The sequence below is a fragment of the Microcaecilia unicolor genome, chromosome 11 (genome assembly GCF_901765095.1).
Source record: "Microcaecilia unicolor chromosome 11, aMicUni1.1, whole genome shotgun sequence".
NCBI classification, from domain to species: domain Eukaryota; kingdom Metazoa; phylum Chordata; class Amphibia; order Gymnophiona; family Siphonopidae; genus Microcaecilia; species Microcaecilia unicolor.
The window spans coordinates 140,263,877-140,286,748 of record NC_044041.1 but is presented as its reverse complement, the minus strand read 5'-3'; the positions used below and the strand labels follow the sequence as shown (position 1 = coordinate 140,286,748).

The window sequence follows — 22,872 nt, the reverse complement described above, 5'->3', positions numbered from 1 at the left end:
GGTCCTGGAGACGGTACCGAAGCACCCATGGACTGACGCAGCGACACCTCTTACAACCGAGGGGGAACGCTCCTCTCGGCACTGCCGCTTCCTTGGCGTCGAATCATCTCTGGAGGCGCCGGAGCTGGTAGTCCCGTGCGCCATGGGCGACCAATGACGGTGCTTTTTAGTCTTCTTTCGGTGCCCGTCATCGGCGCTCGGCGGCAGAGATGAAGAGGAGGTAGAACCCCCCCGCCTCGAGGGATCGGGTCTGACAGGGTTTGGTCCCGATGGCCCTGGGTAGAGGGAGTGGCCGGGACCCGATTGCCCCGCGGCCACTCGCCATCGCCGGTAGGCCGGCGGGTCCAACGGTACCTGTACTCTTGGGGTCGGTGCCATCGTCGTGCCGATTTCGTCGACATCAGTACCGGTACCGAAGATCCGGCCGTCGACACCGATGCCGTCGACGCCGAGGGGCCGGCGCAAGTTCCAAAAGACGGTCCTGAAGAACTTGCCTCGCCACCTGTGTCCGCTTCCGCAAGGCCGAGACACAAGGTGCACGTCTTGGTATTATGCTCCGGCCAAGGCACTGGAGGCACCAAGCGTGAGTATCGGTTTGCGAGATCTGCCGGCCGCACCGACCACACTTCTTGAATCCTCGCTCGGGACCTTCGAGGACATCGACGGAAAAAATCGCGTCGGCGAAGTCAAAGAGTCGTCGATGGTGGCGGTGAAAAGCACACCTCAAAAAAGAAAACGACCGCGCGGCCACAAGGCCGCAACGAGGCGCCCCCGCGGCTAAAGACGACAAGGGGACAAACTTCTTTTTTTTTTTTTAAACAGAAGAAAAGAAAGAAACGCGAACGCATACGAACAAAGAAAAACTCGCGGCTAGGCGCGATCCCGGTTTCCGGGCTGACAGAGAGAGAGACGATGACACGTCTCTCTCCAGCGCGGAATCGAAAAAAACTGAGCGGGAACGGGTCGCGCACGGGCAGGAAGACGGCCGCGCATGCGCGGTGGCCGTGCCCTGCGTGCGGGACCGCCCGCTAAGTTTTTGTCTGGTTGGTGGGGGCTGCCGTGGACGTCAACCCAGTCGTGAGAACAAGCAGCCTGCTTGTCCTCGGAGAACATGACTTATTGTCCTAGGATGCCTCCACAGGAATATTCCGAAACAGAACAAAATACAAGGCCCTAAGCCGCTACCAGCTCAACATCCCGAGACAGCCAGAAGAGCATTCGTAGGTGGAGCCAGAAACAAAGCCTTTAAAGGAAACACCAGGGCGCGCCGTCCTCACAAAGTAAATAGACGCCAGCAGACAGAAGCAGAGCCTGACACCCCTAGATAGTGCAAGGCTCAACACCCCCAGATGGGGAAAGGCGCAAAAGGACAGACAACACATGTCACGAAATCCAAAATGACCCAAGCCTGCTCGTCTCAAGTCTGACTCATACCTAGCCCCCTGTGGCCCAGAACAAACAGCTACCATGCCTGCTTGGCAAACGCCACCAACAGGGAGAGCACACTCAGCAAAGAAGGCGTACCACCATACCAAACTTGCCCCAGCAATCCCTTACTAAGCCAGGTACTGCGGACATCCAGGGTCCCAAAAGGCTGCCTACTGCAGCCCAGACACGCCGCATGTAGCCTGCGTCTACATCCGGAGAAGAGAATTCAGAAGCCTGAACAATCGACCAACCACAACGTGGAAACAGGGAAGGAGGGGTAGGGACCTGGCACCACCAGGTGTACCCCTTACTGGCCCAACCTGGCCACGACCCCTAGCTCAACTAATCCTGAGGAAACAGGCTAGGAGCTTCCAATCCAGAGAGCTGCACAGGATATGTCCATTCACCTGCTGAATAGAGAGAATACTGAGATGAAGCTGGCTGCACAGGTCCACATATAGTAAGACTCTGAAGTTCTCTCTATCTCCACCTGCTGGTAGGGGGACATAACCCACTCGTCTCTGGATTGATCTGTGGGATGCTATGGAAGGAACTGCTTATTACCACTTTGGATCACCTGGTGACTTATTCCTTCCACTTTTTGTGTTCTGCTGCTGTTCTTAAATACATAAGCCTGGTGAAAAAGGAGTATTATACCAATAGATTTATCAATGTAATTGTGAAGCGCTGCGTACAACTGGCAGCGCTATAGAAATGATTTATAGTAGTAGTAGTAGTAGTAGTATTTGTTACATAAACCTGTTTAAAAAAAAAAAAAAAAAAGCCTGCTGCCCAGCCCCAGGGGAATGTTGGGAAGGCAAAAATGCACCAGTCCCCCAGTTTAACAGTGAGCCACAAATCCCCTCAGACAAAACAAAGTTGCCTTCCTTTGGACCAGAACACTACCAAGCAATTGAACTGCCTGAACACAAGAATTGGGGGGCCTCCCTCAGCAACCATGGAAGGTTGCAGACAACTCAACAGCCCAAAGCAGCATGGTGCGATCCTCAGAGTTGAGCAGGCACTTTAGCACCTCAGCTGCTATCGGGGAGCCAGCAAAGCAAATGTCACTGAACCCAGAAAATATCCAGGTAGGGAGGAACAGCAGGTGTCACACAGAGCTTGAACCCCTGGGAGGCCCAAAACAGAGAGAGGAGGCTTACCACTAGCACCTGTAGATCAGCATCACCCACTGCAGAAAAGACCCTTGTAATGCTTAAGAGCCTTTTTTTTTTTACAAACAATAAAGATCCCGGTGTTTGGGGTGGGGGGAAGGGACCCAGACCACTGGTATACTCCTCAGTGGTCAACAGCCTGCACTTGCCCAAGGCACCCCCTAATTCAACGGGTTCCAGCTGCCAACTGGCCCAGGAGCTGCGCTGCCAAGCACCTTCCACAAGAGGAGGAGGAGTGGCCTAGTGTTAGAGTGGTGGACTTTGGTCCTGGGGAACTGAGGAACTGAGTTCGATTCCCACTTCAGGGCACAGGCAGCTCCTTGTGTCTCTGGGCAAGTCACTTAACCCTTCTTTGCCGCATTGAGCCTGCCATGAAAGGGGAAGCGCGGGGTACAATATAACAAAAAAAATACTAAAATGATGGAGATAGAAAAACTACAGAAATGTGTTCTGCTCTATATGGATACTGCTGCAGGCTCCCAAAGCTCAGTATTTTTCTCTCTCTACTTGCTGGTCAGTGTACTCAACCTGTGTTCTACTTGCTGGTCAGTGTACTCAACCTGTGTTCATGTTTTACAGAGACAGCATGGCTAATTGCTATTCATGACACCATTGCATCAGTGTGTGTCCTTTTTAAATAGCTTGGAACACGTCACTCTTTGCTTTGAGCCTTAGCGTCTACAATAATGGCATTGCGCCATTAATACAACTTGAATTTGTGAGTAATTCAGTGGAGGGGGGGGGTCAGATTTTTAAAGATTTGGATTGCGTTTGATAGTGATATATTCCAGTGGCAACAGTTTTGTTTTTGTGCAGTAGAGGAGTGTGCAGCAATTCTTTATAAATCACCCAGAAGCAGGTTGTTCAACTGAAACGCCATCTTGATGTCTGTGGGCGTAGGGAGTGTGAACTAATTTTCCACTTCCGCTGTGTCGTCTGTGCCCAGTTAAGTAGTTTGGGTCACTGCTTTCTATTTTTTGATTTGTTGGTTTTACCCATGATTAAGTACTCAAGCAATTTAATAAAAAACGAAATAGGCATTTGAGCCAGATAATTAATACAACTGGTGCGCTCTGGATCTGGAATAGCTGTGCACTATAGGAGATCCATAGCCTGTTCTACCTTTTTATGATGCCTCTTTGCCGTAGAATTAAAAACTATATCGCAAAGAGTTATTCCATGAGTTATTGTGTGTTTAATGTGTTGTAGAGTAAAAGTTGGCCACATATATTGAACTCACTGTATTTTTCAATTACTTTCTAATAGTGTGTTTCTTTCCCCCTTTTTATCCCAAACAGTAGCAAGATACCATGCTACCAATCCCAAGGACAGCAGTGGCTTTCCCCTGTTCTATCTCAATTAGCAGACTATAGGACTTTTCCTCCAGGAACTCATCCAAACCTTTTTTTTTTTAACCCAGATACGCTAACAACTGTTACCACATCCTCTGGTAATGAGTTCCATAGCTTAACTATTCATTGAGTGACAAATATTTCCTCCTATTAGTTTTTAAAGTATTACCATGTACTTAGAGCATCCCCAAGTCTTATTAGTTTTTGAAAGAATAAACAATCGATTCCATTTACCCATTTTACACTAATCAGGATTGGTAGAGTTCTCATATACCCCCACCTCCCCAGCCATCTCTTTTCCCAGCTGAAGAGCCCTAACCTCTTAAGAATTTCTTCATATGGTAGGAGTTCCATCCCATTCATCAATTTGGTCACCCTTCTTTTAACCTTTTCTAATTCCACTATATATTTTTTGAGATACTGCAACAGAATTGCACACAATACTCAAGGTAGGTCACACCACAGAATGATACATAGGCATTATAGTATTCTTTGTCTTATTCTCTATCCCATTCCTAAATAATTCCTAGAATGTTTGCATCCGTGCATAATCTAAATATTCCTTGAGGCCCCTTCTAGCCCTGTCTAGGATTCTCTGAAACACATATATCTAACCTCATACAAGTGTACCTATGCAGTCTACCCCTTCCTCTACTCCCACTATGCCATGTCCATGCTAGACTGTGACACCAAAAACTCACAATTTTCTCATAGTATTCCCTGCGGCGTTCAGCACGCTTCTTGTAATCCACCATCATCCCACGGAGCTTACGCTCATGCTTCCGAGCCTCGTGCCACATGCTGACTTTCCCCAGCTTTCACCTTGCAGTGTGTTCTGTTCTGGGAAGGAAACAAGTGTGTCATGGGCAAGGAAACATCACAACATTACATATACCTTGACAGCTGCCTCCAACAAGCCAGAGCCTTCGCTGTTCACGCTCTACCTGTGGAAGCCTGCATCTCCAGCATTAGGTACAAACAAACCTAGTACCAACAAGGATAGACACTGTACCGCCAAAGCAAGAGGAGAGACAAGAAATTCTGAGGGCAAGTAAAAGCAAAAGCATACAAGAGAGAATTTAAGAAATACTCAGACATTTAAGAAATACACAGGAAATACTCAGCTATCATTACTATAGTTACAATGAATAGCAGATTCTATTCCACCAGTCTACAGACATTCTTGCATTCTCAACAGATTACAATAAAACAATTATAAATATAAACAGACAACCAAAAGAAGCACCTCCCCCCCCTTTCTGATTCGAACAGAGGATGGAAGATAAGGAGCATTAAGGACCATATTCAGTTGCCCAATTTGCTTTCTGGTAGAATGGCAAAGACGCAACTGATCTCTGGCTTTCCTTTCATTATTTCACACTAAGGATGCTGCAAAATAAGATGAGATTTGTTCGTACCTGCCAGATTTCCTTTCCTTGAGTCCTGATAGACCAGTCCAGACAACTGGGGTGGGTCCCCATACCAGCATATGGAGGAAGAGAATACTGAGATTTCAGTGATGTCATCACTAGTATAACAGGTGGTGCAGCCCTGGAACGAACCAGTACTCTACTGACAAAGCAGATTTCAAACACTTGAACAGTATTGTTAGTCAACATTAAATATCTCAAAGACTAACACAGCCAAACAGGTGCAAGCATCAAATCAGCACCGCAATATCAGTCTACAAAATAGTGAAGGGAAACACTAATGGAGCGGCAGAGCACAGAAAGAAAAGAAAACAGCAGTAGTTAAGTGCCAGAAACAGCATCCTCTATGGATAGCGACACAGCACAACTCAATCTGATCTCTAGAACTCCTATGGGCGCCTTCCCAATAGAAATAAGCGCCTCTAGTGCTAAAAGGAATGAATCCTGCCATCAAACATACACTGTCCAGCAGAACAATGGGCATCTTCCTGAATGGGTCCTGGGCTGATCTAACAGGACTCAAGGAAAGGAAATTAGCAGGCTAAGAAACAAATTTCACCTCTCTTATCATACTGTTAGACCATCCATAGAAGTGAGATATACCAAAACTTTAAGGACCCTAGGTGGGAGGAAGACAAAGACCCCTCAGACATTCCACTCATAGTAGAAACACGTTGAAGTCCAAGCAATGGCAAGTAAGTAAAGGAGCAGAGTATAGAGCTCCAATCTAACAGAGCCCCAACTGGAAACACATAGAGCAACCTACTCTCCACAGAGAGCGATAGCACATCAAACCCCCAGCCAGGCCAAGACATAGTGATAATGACGTAAACGGGAAAATTAGGTTCTTACCATGATATTTTCTTTCCTTTAGTCATAGCAGATGAAGCCATTACGTATGGGTTGTGTCCATCAACCAGCAGGGGAGATAGAGAGCACTCAACTTTTCACAGGTGCCTCATGGCCAGCTAGCTCCACCTGCCTCTTCAGTATTTCAAGCGTCCAAAGCAGTATGGCAAACCGCAATGGGAATAACATGAACTTTCCTCACAGCGAATGATGGCCCCTTAACAAGGGCATAAACTCAAAAGGAGGGAATGAACTCATTCTCTTTAGAGGGAATAAACTCGGTCCTCCACTTGTATAAACGGAGGGAATACTTCATCCTCCTGGAGGGAATAAACTCATCCTCCCAAAACATGAACTGGAGGGAATGAACTCATCCTCCATAACTGTAACAAGAATCCTGAAGACTGTTTTCCGACTTCCCAAGGAAGAAGTAACTTCAGGAAATAAGAACAGCACCTAAAATCAGAATCATTGCAATACAGACAATCATACAGGGAGGGCTCATGGCTTCATCTGCTATGACTAAGGAAAGAAAATTATCATGGTAAGAACCTAAATTTTCCCTTCCTTGTCATCAAGCAGATGAAGCCATTACGTATGGGATGTAACAAAGCATACCCTAAATAGGGTGGGAACAAGCCACACCACGCGCTAGCACCTGTGCTCCAAACGCGCATCCCTCCTGGCAGCCACATCCAGCCTGTAAGGTCGGGTGAAAGAGAGCTTAGAAGCCCATATTGCAGCACTGCAAAATCTCATGAAGAGATAGTGCTCCAGTGTTCCGCCCAGGAAGAGGAAATCGCTCTTGTGGAATGTGCCTTAAAGGCTTCAGGCGTAGCCCGGCCAGACAGCAGATATGCTGAAAAGATAGCTTCTTTGAGCCAACGGGCAATAGTGGTTTTAGACGCTGAAGACCCTCTGCGAGGACCTGCAAACAGCACAAAAAGATGATCAAGGTCCTGAAAGAATTTGTAATTCGCAGATATTGCAACAGAATCCTGCGCACATCCAAAAGGTGCAACTGCCCAAATGAATCTGGAAAGCGCCTTCTCAACAAAGTAGGGAAGAAAAACAGGCTGGTTTAGGTGAAACGCTGAAACACCCTTAGGCATGAAGGAAGACACGGTCACGAACCGTGACCCCTGACTCTGAGAATTGCAGAAAAGGGTCTCTACAGGACAGCACCTGGAGCTCTGACACCCGCTCGCCGAGGTAATGGGCCACTAAAAGACGGCCTTCAGTGTCAAATCTTTCTCTGAAGCACACCGAAGCAGTTCAAAGGGGAGCCCCTGAAGGGCCTTCATACTAACCCCAGGTTCCAAGCTGCACAAGGTGCCCGCACGGGAGGCGGAGCCAAAGCACCCTCTAAGAAACCGTGCCACATCTGATGAGCAGCTAAGGACACGCCTTCAACCTTGCCACGCAGGGAGGCCAATGCTGCCACTTGCACCCGCAGGGAATTATAGGCCAAGCCTTTGTGTACAACCATCCTGCAAAAAATCCAGAATCGGCGAGACAGGAGCCCGCAACGGAGGAAAGCGCTCTTGAAACACACCAGACTTCAAACTGGCGCCAATCCTGGCATAAGCCACGGAAGTGGAGCGCTTACGGGCCTGCAGGAGAGTTGAAATTACCTTATTTGAGTAGCCTTTCTCTCTCATTGTGCCCTCTCAATCGCCATGCTATAAGACCAAAAGCGGCAGGCGTCCGCCATGGCCACCGGACCCTGTGACAACAGGTGCAGAACCAGAGGTAACGGAAAGGGAGCCTCCAACAGCATATGTCGGAGGTCCGCATGCCAAGGCCTCCTGGGCCAATCCGGGGCGACGAGAACCACTTCTCCTGGATGCAGCCGAATCCGCAGGAGCACTCGCCCTATCAAGGGCCACGGAGGGAAGACATACAGCAAGCCCAGGGTCAGGGTTGAGCCAAGGCATCCTACCTGGTAGAGCGAGGATCCCTCCGTCTGCTGAAGAAGCACGGGACTTTGGCATTGGAACTGGTCGTCATAAGATCCATCACTGGCTTGCCCCATTGGCACATATCTGCAGGAATACATCGGCTGCTAGTTCCCACTCCGCTGGATCGATCTGATGCCTGCTTGCACGTTGCTCTGACCTGCAATGTGAGCTGCCGACAGAAACTGTAGATGCAGCTCGGCCCAGTGGCAAAATTTGTTCGGCCTGCGCAGCTAGAGCTCTGCACTGAGTGCCGCCTTGTCGATTTATGTAGGCCACTGCTTTCGTGTTTGTCCGACATCACTCGGACAGCCAATCCTTCCAGGGTCACTTGAAAGGCCAGAAGAGCCAGAAACACCGCTTTCAACTCCAGGCGGTTGATAGACCACCTTCCGACTCGTCGGGGCGTCCACAGACCCTGGGCATGCTTCCCCCTGGCAATGTGCACCCCAGCCTTTCAGGCTGGCATCTGTCACCACTAGGCACCAATCGAGGAGCGCCAGCAGTATTCCCCACCGCAAACATGCTGTCCGAGAGCCACCACTCAATACTGAGGCGGGCCGCAGGGAGCCAAGAAAGTCTGCACTGATAATCCTGATATACTGTAGACCATCGTTGAAGTAAGAGATACAGTAGAGGTCTCAGGGGCGCTCTCGCCATGGCACCACTTCCAAGGTGGCGTCAACGCCCACAGCTGGACAATGTCCCAAGGTCGCGGGCGGGGCATCCTCGGAGCAGACGGACCTGATTCTGAAGCTTGCACGCCTTTGCTCGGGAAGAAACACATAGCCCGAGGCTGTTCGAACCTGGCCCCAATATTCTAGAGATTGCGAGGGGGTCAGGTAACGTTTGGCCATATTGACGACCCAGCCCAGAGATTGAAGGACTGAAACCACTCTGGCTGTAGCTAGATGACTCTCTTTTTCTGAGTCTGCTCTGATGAACCAGTCGTCTAGGTATGGGTGAATCTGGATACCCTCTCACCTGAGAAAGGCAGCTACTACCACCATTACCTTGGAGAAGGTTCGGGGAGCTGTGGCGAGGCCAAAAGGCAAGGCATGAAACTGGAAATGTTTTCCCAACACCGCAAACCGCAGAAACTTCTGGTGCGGGGGGCCAAATTGGTATGTGCAAGTAAGCTTCATTCAGGTCCAGAGATGTGAGAAACTCTCCTGGCTATACCGCAGCAATGACGGACCGCAGGGTTTCCATGTGAAAATGCCGCACTCTTAAGGACTTGTTTAGCTCTTTCAAGTCTAGGATCGGGCGAAAAGACCCGCCTTTTCGTGGCACCACAAAGTAAATGGAGTAGTGGCCTAGACCTTGTTCGGCGGGAGGCACCGGGGTCACAGCCCCTATCTGGCACAGACTGTGCAAAGTCTCCTCTACCGCCCGCCGTTTGGCGGCAGAACCGCATCCAGGACTCCACAAACACATCTCTCACCGGGGCATCGAATTCTATTCGGTATCCGTCTCTGATCAGGTCCAAGACCCACTGATCTGCGGAGATTTTGGCCCACTCCTCGAAAAAGAGGGAAACTCTTCCTCCGATGACAGGAAACGAGGAAGGGGCCGGCGCACCATCATTGAGAGGGTCGCCCCTGAACTCCAGGCCTTGAACCGGCAGCTGCGGAACGTTTGTCCGAGCGAAAAGGAGTTTCTCTGCTGGAAGCGGGCACGCGAAGTGAACCCAGCAGCACGCCCCGGGCGGTACCTTCTAGCTTCACGGAAGCGAGGTCTGTAAGAGGAGCGGTCGGACCGCCTGACCCTTAGAGGAAGGCTTCGGCCTATCTTCGGGCAAGCGCTGAGGTTTGGAATCCCCCAGGCCTTTAACAATGTTTTCCAGCTCCTCACCAAACAGGAGAAGGCCTTAAAAGGGCAACTTCACCAACCTTTGCTTAGAGGCCATGTCCGCCGCCCAATGTCGTAGCCAAAGAGTGCGGCGAGACACCACTGCTACAGCCATTTGTTTAGCCGAAGCTCTGACCATATCATAAAGGGCGTCAGCCAAAAAGGACAAGGCCGACTCCATCCGCGGAGCCACTACAGATAAGGTCTCCGCTCCATCACCGGGCTGTTCCACTGCCTGCTGTAACCAAGCCAGGCAGGCTCTAGCAGCATAACAACAGCATGCAGACGCCCGAACAGTGAGACCTGCCAAATCAAAGGACCGCTTCAGAGCTGAATCAAGCCTGTGGTCTTGAATATCCTTCAGGGCAACACCTCCTTCAACAGGGAGGGTAGTTCTCTTTGTCACAGCCGTGACCAGGGCATCCACTTTAGGCATTGCAAAGCGAGCCAAATGTTCCTCACTCAGAGGGTATAACTGCCCCATAGCCCTGGCAACCTTCAAAGGTCCCTCGGGGTCAGCCCATTGAGACGAAATAAGCTCTTGGATGGACTCATGCAAAGGAAAGGCTCGAGCAGGCTTTCTGGTACTAGCCATCCTTGGATTAACAGAGGAGGCTGTGCCACTCCCAGGATCTTCAATCGAGAGGGCTTGTAGGCATCTGAAATAAGCGCTGGCAGCTCCTCGCGGTGGAAAATCCTCACCGCTGACGGATCATCAAGCTCCTGTGGCAATTCTGCACCCGACTCTGGCTCCTCAGCCAAGAAGTTCTGCCAGACCCCTCAGAATCCTCATTGCCCGACCACGGGGGGGAGGAGGGGGGGGAAGGGGGCTGCGCCACACTCAGAAGGGGAAATAGCCCTTCTGCGTTTATCAGGAGGATAAGAAACAGGCAAAGCCAACTCCAAAAGGCCAGGATCCACCAGGGGGGCAGGCAGAGGGTCTGAAGGTCCCTGTGGAAGAGCTCTTTTAAGCATGTACGCCCTATGCAGCATTAAAACAAAATCAGGGGAGAAAACCGCTCCCTGACCACCCGGATCCTGCCCAGGGCTATTAGCCTCACTCAGAGGATTCCCCCCCCCCCCCCCCGCATTCAGGGCTCTCCGTCGCAACAGAGGCCACGCCATGTGGAAAATCCAAAATGGCATCCGCTGCCAGCTCAGAGCGCAAAAGATCGCCGCTCGCCATGCTCGGGCCGGCTCTACCGTCTGTACAGCACAAATTACAGAGCCCCGCTGCTGATTTGCGCTTGCCACATTTAGAACAGCGCTTTACAGTCTCCGCAGCCATCGCCGAAAACGGCGGTAAAATTCAAAAATGGCGGTTCGCGCCAAAAAAACATCCCGATCGCGGGCCCACCCCGGAGGAGTCAGAAAACACTCTTACCTCACTAGACCGAGTATCACAGCTCCGGTCCTGCAGAAGAATCTGAAGAAAAAAACCTCTTTTCCAAGATTGCTGCGCTAAAGCGCGACGCGACTTTAATTTTTTTTTTTTTTTTAAACGCTGTGAGGAAAGCAGAGGCAAAAGAGGTAAATAAAAACACTCCGGAGGCTCAGATAAGTGGGAAAAGCAGGGAAAGGCGAACCAATGTGCCTGCATCCACTGAGTGGGAAGGACAGGGAAAAGCAAGCTAATATGTCCACATCCACGGGGGCATGGGTAAGGCAGGGAAAGGGCTGACCTATGTGCCTTCAAAGTGAAGCTGCTATAGCCTCTAACGCCCCGGCTAACAACTGGCAAGCCAGGAGCCACCCCAGGCAGATTTTTGATGGAGCTCGAAGAAGCTGCAGCCACCCTGCTTGGGGAGATAGAGAATACTGAAGAGGCAGTGGAGCTAGCTGGCCATGAGGCACTGTGAAAAGTTGAGTGCTCTCTATCTCCCCCTGCTGGTTGATGGACACAACCCATACGTAATGGCTTCATCTGCTTGATGACAAGTAAAAACAAGAGTCAAAGGGCTGGAACAAGGACACCATGGGAACCCCAGCTCTGCCAGAGGCACTGAACTAGGAATGAACCAAACTACTGGAGTATGCTGACCAAATACTGGAGCTACAACTATTCATCATACCAGGCTCCACCATTCCCCAATCTTGTTGAGGATGGAGAAGCCTGTTAGGGCCATTAAATCTAGAAGAAGCCCACAACAAGGACTCCACAGAGAAGCCAGGGAGAAAGTAAACCAAGAATGAGGCACCCTGGGATAACAGAAGTCTGGCAACAGTTATGCAGAGCACATGTACAGCTAGCCCATATGACCCAGAAAGGAGGCGGCCTGCTCCATCTGAGTGGAGCGTTTGCTGCCTTCCTCCAAAGAGGATATCACAGAAAATACCTCAAAGCCATTTCCTATGGGGACACTCCTACCAGCAACCAGCCAAGGACACAATGGGCACTCTCAAGGTTGAAAAATAACTTTCTTCTTATTCTTTATTCATATTCACTATACCACACTAAAAGGGGACAACAAAAAGAGGGGTATCAGACTCAAGCCACATCAAGAGAAAGCACCGAATGCTGAGGAAAAAAAAACAGGTTTTAAGAAATAATTTACACTAAAGCCAGAAAATTGCTGCAAAAAGAGGCCACGCCAAGGGGGACCACCAAAGGCTTGAGAAGCTGAGTAACTGTTTGAAGTTGAATGATGAGGAATAAGTTGTAACTGAATGCATCTAAAACAGAATTTATTTGGATTAGGAGGGATAACTTTATATTCTCCCGGCCATCTTTATTGTGGGAAGGGACTACTATAGCTGCCAAGGCTCAGATTTGTAGTTTGGGTGTGTTCCTGCCCCCCTCATCTCCTTGGCTGCTGTGTGGGGGCAAACATTTGACTGCCCCTCTTGACTGACTGTACATTTGTCCTTTAGATTGTAAGCTCTTTGAGCAGGGACTGTCCTTCTATGTTAAATTGTACAGCGCTACATAACCCTAGTAGCGCTTTAGAAATGTTAAATAGTAGTAGTAGTACTTTTGGATACGGGATTAACTTTTCATAACCATATTTCTCAACTGGCTTCAACTGCATAAGATTCAAGGCTAGTTCTGAGTCAGAATTTGGCCAATTGTTTTATACATATGTAATCTCGCACATAGATTACTGTAAAGCGCTGTAGGTGGGGCTGCCCGGGTTCAAAATTCAGCAATTCGGCTGTTGAGAAATTGTGCATCGTGTGTTTATGTTTCACCCTCTTTTCTATCATTACATTGGCTTCGTATCAGTAAATTATGTATCTTCAAGATATTGGTACTAGATTTTAAGGTCTTTCATAATATGATTCCAAATTATGTGTTCAAAAAGTTACCAATATACACACCAAATCGGCTGTTACGCACTTAGTGTGAGAGATGTTTTCTTCCAGCTGGAATGTACTCGTTCACAAGCTTTCTTTTCATTGGTTTGGTTGTGGAATAAGCTGCCTTCTCCGTTGAGATCCATTAATAACCTCTTAAGTTCCTGTAAGGCTCAAAAACTCACTTGTGATGGACTGTTTTAATTGTAAATTGGCAGATTGGTCGTTTAGTTTATTGTATTTTATGATGGATGTTAACCTATTCTGGCCGTGCTCAGTAGGACTGGCTATAAAACCAAACAAATAAATAAGTGACAAATTTAGTCAGGGAAGCTTCACCACAAATGGAGAGAGGGAGACTGCTCCAGAGAGCTGAGGCAGCAAAAAAAAAAAAAAAAAAATGTACATGATCTAGTCTGTTCCTGATAGACCAATTTTGGGCAGGGCAAAACCAATTTATGATTCTTCAGTGCTAGAAGGATGCATGATGGGGTGTAAGGAATAGTTAATACTGGCAAATAGGAGGGCGCACCAAATCATAAGGCTTTGAAAGCCAAGAGAAGAGTTGTATATTCTTTTCAAAGCAACAGGGAGTCAATGATGCTTTTTAAGAAGCAGTGGTACCCAATCACATTTGTCTGCGTGACAAATAGCAGTGTTTTTTATTCCTTGAAGCTTCTTACAGGAGGTCTGGAAATACCCGAGTAGATGATAATGCAATAATCAATTTTAGAAATTACAAGTGATAAAGTTGGACTATGAAAAAAATCATGACTGAAGTAAGATCTAACAGCAAGTAGACAACATACGAGATTTGGTGGCCGAAAGAAAGACAGCAATCCAGAGTGAGGCGTCAGGAGAGATAAATGAACCTAAAAGAGAAACTGGTTGAGAAGGAAATTCTATCATGTCACCCCACTCTTAAAAGCAGCACACTGACTTCCACTGACCCATCATACAACTTCCAAACTACTTTTCTTTGTCTCAAGACCCACTCCTCAGGTAAGCCGGCCTCTTTTCTCGCCTTCTTACACCTCACTGCCCCCACCCCCAGTCCTTTGATCAACCCAACAAAACCAGCATGTAGTTCCATCCTTTTGAGAAATCCGCTATGACACTACACGACAATCCATTTGTTTGGTTCAAGGTCCAAAACTCTGAAATAAACTACCGGCTCACCTGCATCTCTCATCTTCCCTATCTAAATTCAAGACAGATTTGAAAAAACTACAGTAGAACAGATCATAAGTACATATAAGTGCGTAAGTGCTGCCATACTGGGGCAGACTAAAGGTCCATCAAGCCCAGCATCCTGTTTCCAACAGTGGCCAATACAGGTTATAAGTACCTTGCAAGATCCCAAAACAGTACAGTACATTTTATGCTGCTTATCCAAGAAATAAGCAGTAGATTTTCCCAAGTCCATTTTAATAACGGCTTATGGACTTTTCTTTCAAAAAGTTATCCTAACCTTTTTTAAATCTTGCTAAGCTAACCGCTTTTACCACATTCTCTAGCAACAAATTTGAGTTTAATTACACGTTGAATGAAGAAATACTTTCGCCAATTCATTTTCAATTTACTACTACTACTACTACTACTTGACATTTCTAAAGCGCTACTAGGGTTACGCAGCGCTGTACAATTTAACATAGAAGGACAGTCCAAGCTCAAGGAGCTTACAATCTAAAGGACAAATGTACAGTCAGTCAAACAGGGGCAGTCTAGATTTCCTGAAAGGTATAAAGGTTAGGTGCCGAAAGCAACATTGAAGAGGTGGGCTTTGAGCAAGGATTTGAAGATGGGTAGGGAGGGGGTTGGCGTATGGGCTCAGGAAGTTTATTCCAAGCATAGGGTGAGGCGAGGCAGAATGTGCGGAGCCTGGAGTTGGCGGTGGTGGAGAAGGGTACTGAGAGGAGGGATTTGTCCTGTGAGCAGAGGTTACGGCCGGGAACGTAAGGGGAAATGAGGGTAGAGAGGTAATGAGGGGCTGCAGACTGAGTGCATTTGTAGGTAAGAAGGAGAAGCTTGAACTGTAATGCGGTATCTGATTGGAAGCCAGTGAAGTGACCTGAGAAGAGGGGTGATATGAGTATATCGGTTCAGGCGGAATATAAGACGTGCAGCAGAGTTCTGAACAGATTGAAGGGGGGATAGATGGCTAAGTGGGAGGCCAGTAAGGAGTAGGTTGCAATAGTCAAGGCGAGAGGTAATGAGAGCGTGGACGAGAGTACGGGTGGTGTGCTCAGAGAGGAAAGGGCGAATTTTGCTGATGTTAAAGAGAAAGAAGCGACAGGTCTTGGCTATCTGCTGGATATGCGCAGAGAAGGAGAGGGAGGAGTCGAAGATGACTCAGAGGTTGCGGGCAGATGAAACGGGGAGCATGAGGGTGCCATCAACTGAGATAGAGAGTGGAGGAAGAGGAGAAGTGGGTTTTGGTGGAAAGACGATAAGCTCGGTCTTGGACATGTTCAGTTTCAGGTGGCGGTTGGACATCCATGCAGCAATGTCAGATAAGCAGGCCGATACCTTGGCCTGGGTCTCCGCGGTGATGTCTGGTGTGGAGAGATATAGCTGGGTGTCATCAGCATAAAGATGATACTGGAAACCATGAGATGAGATCAGGGAGCCCAGGGAAGAGGTGTAGATTGAAAAAAGAAGGGGGTCCAAGGACGGATCCCTGGGCGGATCCCTGGGGAACTCCAACAGAGAGCGGGATGGGGGTGGAGGAAGATCCATGAGAGTGTACTCTGAAGGTGTGGTGGGAGAGATAGGAGGAGAACCAGGAGAGGGACAGAACCCTGGAACCCAAATGAGGACAGTGTGGCAAGAAGTAAATCATGATTGACAGTATCAAAAGCAGCGGATAGATCAGGAGGATGAGGATTTACTACTTTGTAGTACTACTTTGTAGCTTCATTGCGTGCCCCCTAATCCTAGTATGTTTGGAAAGAGTAAACAAGCGATTCACATCTACACGTTCCACTCCACTCATAATTTTATATACCTCTATCATATCTCCCCACATCTTTTCTCTGAGCTGAAGAGCAGAAGCCGCTTTAGGCTTTTCTCATAGGAAAGTTGTCTCATCCCCTTTATCATTTTTGTCGCCCTTCACTGTACCTTTTCTAAATTCACTAAATCTTTTTTGAGATGCGGTGACCAGAACTGCACACAATATTCAAGGTGCAGTCACAGCATGGAGCGACACACAGACATAATGTCCTCATTTTTGTTTTCTATTCCTTTCCTAATAATATCTAACGTTCTATTTACTTTCTTAGCCGCCACAGAACACTAAGCAGAGGGTTTCAACGTATCATCAACGATGACAGCTAGATTCCTTGCCTGGTTGGTGACTCATAATGTGGAACCTTGCGTCACATATCTATAGTTTGTGCCTACTCCAATAGCTGTGAACTCGGTTAGTGATTCCTAATTCGGGCTCCTCTTTCCCATATGCATCACATTCAACTTACATTAAACATCATCCGCCACTTGGATGCCCAGTCTCCCAGTGTAACAAGGTCGTCTTGCAATTTTTCACAATCCTCATGCGATTTAACAACTTTCAATAACAATTTAACAACTTTGTATAACTTTGTGTCATCGGCAAATTTAATTACCTCACTAGTTATTCCCAGGGTTGTGGAGTCGGTACAAAAATCCTTTGACTCCGACTCCTCAGTTTATGGTACCTCCGACTCTCACTCCTCAGTTTTTAATATGTATTTTTTTTTTTGCATGTTGACTGAAAGAGTGCAGCCTGCAAGGCTGCATGTTAATATTTGGGTTTAAAATCTATGTCATTGTGACTTTTTATTTTATTTATTAAAAAAAACTATAAATATTCATTAATCCTAACGTTTAAACAAAAAAAACAAGGTTATGTTTATTGTTTTTTTTATCAAGTATAAAGTCATCATAGCATTAGCAAGTATAAAAATCTGGAACAACCACATCCTTTGGAAATTCTAGAACAACATCCTTTGGAAATTAGAACAAAATCAAAGTTATTATTATTATTTATTGCATTTGTATCCCACATTTTCCCAACTATTTGCGGGCTCAGTGTGGATTACAATACATTGTATTGATGGTAATACAATTTGTTACAACTCGATTATGGTTACATTGTGAGGAGTAAAGTAAAAACAAAGTCTACTTATCGCAAGGGGAATAGAACAATGGAACAGAACAATGGAATAGTGAAGAAACTACGGATACTGATAGGATTACAGAACAATAGATAAAGAACGTTTGGTTATAACATTTTTACCTGTAGATTAAGGTTTGAGTGTGTTAGAATTTCGGGGGATGAGAGTATAAATGAGTATGTATTGATGCAGTACTAACAGTGTGCGTGGACTTCATGTGTTTTAATCCTTTCGATAGATTTTTTTCAAAGAGATAAGTCTTCAATGACTTGCGGAACTCGGTCAGCTCGTAAGTCGTCTTCAGGTTACGTGGTAGTTTATTCCAGAACTAGCCGTTAAGCCCGTAAAACGGGCAAGTATTGGTATGCTCTATTTTGATGTATAACTCCCTCCTCCCTCCCCTCGGCTCCCCGCCCTTCCTCCTTCCCTCCCTCCCAGCTCCAAGGCCCGATTCCCTCCCAGCTCCATGGGCCCCCCCTCCGTCCCTCCCAGCCAGCTGCAAGGCCCCCCTCTGTACATCCCTCCCAGCTCCAAGGCCCCCCTACTTCTGACCTCCTATGTCCAGCATCCTCCCTCCTTCCCTGCAGCTTCAGGCCCCCAGTCTTTCCCTCCCTCCCTAGCTCCAAGGCCCATTCCCTCCCCTCCCAGCTCCAAGGCCCTCCGTCCCTCCCCTCCCTCGCAGCTCCAAGGCCCCCTCCTCCTTCTGAGCATTTATCCTGCCTTCCCCTCCCCCCCCGAGGTCGCTGTTGTCCGCCGCTACCGCTCCCCCCCCCGAGGCGCCACCGGCCCCTCCCTCCCAGCTCCAAGGCCCGATTCCCTCCCAGCTCCAAGGGCCCCCCTCCATCCCTCCCAGCCAGCTGCAAGGCCCCCCTCTGTACATCCCTCCCAGCTCCAAGGCCCCCTACTTCTGACCTCCCATGTCCAGCATCCTCCCTCCTTCCCTGCCAGCTTCAAGGCCCCCAGTCTCTCCCTCCCTCCTAGCTCCAAGGCCCCATTCCCTCCCCTCCCAGCTCCAAGGCCCCCCGTCCGAGCCAGCTCCAAGGCCCCCCTCCGTCCCTCCCCTCCCTCGCAGCTCCAAGGCCCCCCTCCTCCTTCTGAGCATTTCTCCTGCCTTCCCCTCCCCCCCCCGAGGTCGCTGTTGTCGCCGCTACCGCTCCCCCCCCCCGAGGTTGCCACCGGCCCCTCCCTCCCAGCTCCAAGGCCCGATTCCCTCCCAGCTCCAAGGGCCCCCCCTCCATCCCTCCCAGCCAGCTGCAAGGCCCCCCTCTGTACATCCCTCCCAGCTCCAAGGCCCCCCTACTTCTGACCTCCCATGTCCAGCATCCTCCCTCCTTCTCTGCCAGCTTCAAGGCCCCAGTCTCTCCCTCCCTCCTAGCTCCAAGGCCCCATTCCCTCCCCTCCCAGCTCCAAGGCCCCCCCGTCCAAGCCAGCCCCACGGCCCCCTCCGTCCCTCCCTTCCCCTCCCTCGCAGCTCCAAGGCCCCCCTCCTCCTTCTGAGCATTTCTCCTGCCTTCCCCTCCCCCCCCGAGGTCGCTGCTATCGCCCCTCCCCCCCCCGAGGTCGCCGCTACCGTCCCCCCCCCCCCCGAGATCGCCACCAGCCCCCTCCACCCGGGCCCTCTGTTCTACATTTAACTTACAGCGCCGAAACCGCAGGCAGATCAGCTCCGTCGGCCTTCCTTCTCTGCCTGTGTCCCGCCCTCGTGTGACGTAACGTCAGCGAGGGCGGGGCACACAGGCTGGGAAGGAAGGCCGACGGGAGCTGATCTGCCTCCGGTTTCGGCGCTGTAAGTTAGATGTAGAAGAGAGGGCCTGGCCTGGTGGAGGGGGTTGGCTGCGACCTTGGGGGGGGGGACGGCAGCGGCGACCTGCAGGGGGGGAGCGGCAGCGGCGACCTGCAGGGGGGGGGGGTAGCGGTACCATTAGCGGCAGCGTCGACGTCCGTGTGGCAGTGACTGCACTCCTCCTCAGCGCAGAGTTTCCCTCTCTGTTCCGTCATCACGTCTTGACGTGGGGGCGGGACAGAGAGGGAAGTCTCTACTGCGCATTTGCAGGTGAGTCGGTCACTTGCCATTTATAGGTTTGATTGCGTGCTCATATGAGAGAAGGTTGATGCATGTAGCACTTTGTATTTTATGCCTTTGAAATTTGGGAAGTGGAGGTTAAGGAAAGTTCGGGATGATCTTTTAGCATTTCTGGGTGGTAAGTCTATTAAGTCAAACATGTAGGTTGGGGCTTCACCGTGAATAATTTTGTGAACTAGTGTGCATAATTTGAAAGTGATTCGTTCCTTGAGTGGGAGCCAATGTAGTTTCTCTCGTAAGGGTTTCGCACTTTCGTATTTTGGTTTCCCCGAAGATGAGTCCTGGCAGCTGTGTTCTGGGCTGTTTGGAGTTTCCTCAGTATTTGCACTTTACAACCTGCGTACAGTGAGTTGCAGTAATCCAGATGGCTGAGTACGAGTGATTGCACTAGGCTGCGGAAGACGGATCTTGGGAAGAATGGTCTTATTCTTTTCAGTTTCCACATGCTGTAGAACATCTTTTTGGTTGTGTTGTTTGCGTGAATTTCGAGTGTTAGGTGGCGGTCAAACAGTGACTCCAAGGATTTTTAAAGGTACCTGAAATAGGAAGATTTAGTTTTGGTGTGTTTATAGTGGTGAATTCATTCTTCTTGTATTGGGAGGTGAGTATCAGACATTGAGTTTTTCCTGCACTGAGTTTCAATCGAAATGCATCTGCCCAGGTGTTCATGATGTGTAAGCTTTGGTTGATTTCGTTGAAGATTTCTTTAATGTCTTGTTTGAAAGGGATATATATTGTTACATCGTCGGCGTATATATATGGGTTAAGGTTATGGCTTGATAAAAGTTTTGCCAAAGAAATCATCATTAGGTTGAAGATGGTTGGTGATAGGGGTGATCCTTGTGGTACTCCACATCCTGGTGTCCATGCTGCAGACGTAGTTGAATTTGATGTAACCTGGTAGGAGCGCAGGGTTAGGAACCCCTTGAACCAGTTTAGGACATTGCCTCCGATGCCAAAGTATTCAAGTATGTGTAGTAGGATTCCGTGGTCAACCATATCAAAGGCACTTGACAGGTCGAATTGTAGGAGGAGTATATTGTTGCCGGTTGCAATCATTTGTTTAAATTTGGTCATTAATGTGATTAGTACTGTTTCGGTGCTGTGATTCGATCGGAATCCTGATTGGGCATCATGCAGTACTGAGAACTTGTTTAGATGGTTTGTGAGTTGTTTTGTTACCATCCCTTCGGTTATTTTGGTTATTAGTGGTATGGATGCTACTGGTCTGTAATTAGTTAACCTACATAAACCAAAAACATTTGGAAAACCTAAAACAACTTATATATTATTTAAACTTGGCATATATAGCTGTAGAATAGCTGTTAAACATAATCCAAAATTAACTAATATATTCTTAGAAACAGTATTGCTTCTGCCAGATCCTCCTTCATAGAAGCCCTTAAATCTGATTTGATTATTTTCAGTGCTGAAAATAGTCTTTCAACACTGACTTGGGTGGGTGGGCATTGCTGTTACAGTTCTAGCTGCATCACTGACAATCTCTGGATAAACAATGATGGCTTCTTCTATAGTCAGTTTTGATGAGCGGTCAAACTTTTCCACTTCTTTTAATCCTTTAAAAAACTCTTGCATGAATTTCTTTATATGGACATTTACAGGTTGCTTTTCCATGCTTAACCGACATCGCTTTGCTTTTGAAGCTTCCATTTTGTCCAAATAGGCTTGAAAATTCTCTTCTTCATTTGAAGAGGATGAACCTGAGTTACCATTACCACCAGTATTTATAGCTTTAGCTTCATCCAGTGGTTTATGAGTTTCAGGTAGCAACCCTTTCATGCGAACTGCTATGTCATAGAGTGCCTGTTTTCCTGTAGCAATTTGGTCACTGCTCAACAAAATTCGGCTCATTGGATCAACAGAAATAGCAGCTAAGAGAATTTGATTATCCAGCAAGAGCTCCTCTCTTTTCCTCATTGAAGATACAATGCCATCAGCAATTAACCCCCCACTTTTGTTAAGGTTATATATCAAGCCCTTCCATTCCAAGAAGAATTTACCTGGTGTTAAATCTTCATATTGCAGCTTCTTGGTAACAGCAAAAGGGTAAGAAAGTAGCCTTTCTAATTCTGTAACTTGAGCCCACTGGTTTTCTTTTAATGAAACATTTACATTGTCCAGTTCTTCAAGAAAGTCTTTTAGTTCAAGTAAACGCTTTATCATCAAGTAAGTGCTTCCCCAGCGCGTTGCTTGATCCAAAATGGCTCCTTTTCCAGCACGTCTCTTCAGATTAGCATCTGTTTTAGGGATCCTGGCTGCAACAGCTACTTGCCTCAACTTGCTAATTAGTGTAGCCGCATGACGATCCTTCAATCCATCTCTTATTGCTAGTTGCAGAGTATGAACAGCACAACACATATGTTGAATGGTAATAAGCTTAGATGCTTCTTCAGCAATATCATCCAAACTTTCACCAGCTTTCTTGAATTACAGAACTGTCATCTTCTGATATTTGTATGCTGCTTTCTTCATCAACTTCCTTCATTTTTTCAATTGTGCTTAACATATTTGAAGCATTATCAGTTACAATACATAGAATGTGTTCCTTTTAATTTCAAAATCTTCTAAAACACCTTCCACTAACTTCTGCAGATACTCACTGGTATGCTGTGCCTGAGTGTCCTTTACTCCTAATGTCCGGGTTATTGTTTTTTTGTTTTCATCAGCAAATCTAACATTAATTGCAAAATAATTGACTCTGTGACGTGTGCATGCAATCCATTTTAATAAAGACAAAACGTCCCTTCAGACTTTTTCTTAGTTCTTCCTTCTTACATTTGGCCTCTTCAAGTATAAGTTTCCTTATACTTTCCTCGTTCCAGAGAACTCCAAGCTTTTAGCCATTTCTCCATTTAAGCCTAAAAAGGCTGGTTGTGAAAAAAAAAAGATAGTGGTATACTATTCTTTACTGCCATTTCAATGAATGTGGTTTTGAATTTTTCTGATGTCATTGTTATAGTAACTTTGTCAGCTGTAAAAAATCTTGATAGTTGTGTCTGGCCTCCAGTAGATTTCTGATCTTTTATTGACCCTGAAGTAGATGGAATGTTTTCATTGCTATCTTTCTCATTCACAGCTTCTAACATTTTAGGATGGAAACGCTGCAAGTGTCTTTTTAAATTTGATGCTCTTGTAGGTCCATTTTTTTCATAACCACTGAAACTGCTAATTTTTGCATTACATGCTTTTTCACCATCATCATCTTCTATAATACACTGACATACATAATGTTTTCCCATCTGTTGATATTGTAAAGTGTTCATAAACAGCAGAC

At 47.6% G+C, this 22,872-nt stretch overlaps 1 protein-coding gene across 1 annotated transcript in view; it reads right to left on the bottom strand.

Moving 5' to 3' along the window:
• CLASRP (CLK4 associating serine/arginine rich protein) overlaps positions 1–22,872 on the bottom strand; it is a 1,081,767-nt gene that overhangs the window by 1,009,775 nt on the left and 49,120 nt on the right. Inside the window, exon 2 of the mRNA XM_030217938.1 lies at positions 4,657–4,790. Coding sequence (XP_030073798.1) covers positions 4,657–4,755 — 99 coding nt within the window. The 5' untranslated portion in view covers positions 4,756–4,790. The remainder of the gene's footprint in view (positions 1–4,656; positions 4,791–22,872) is intronic.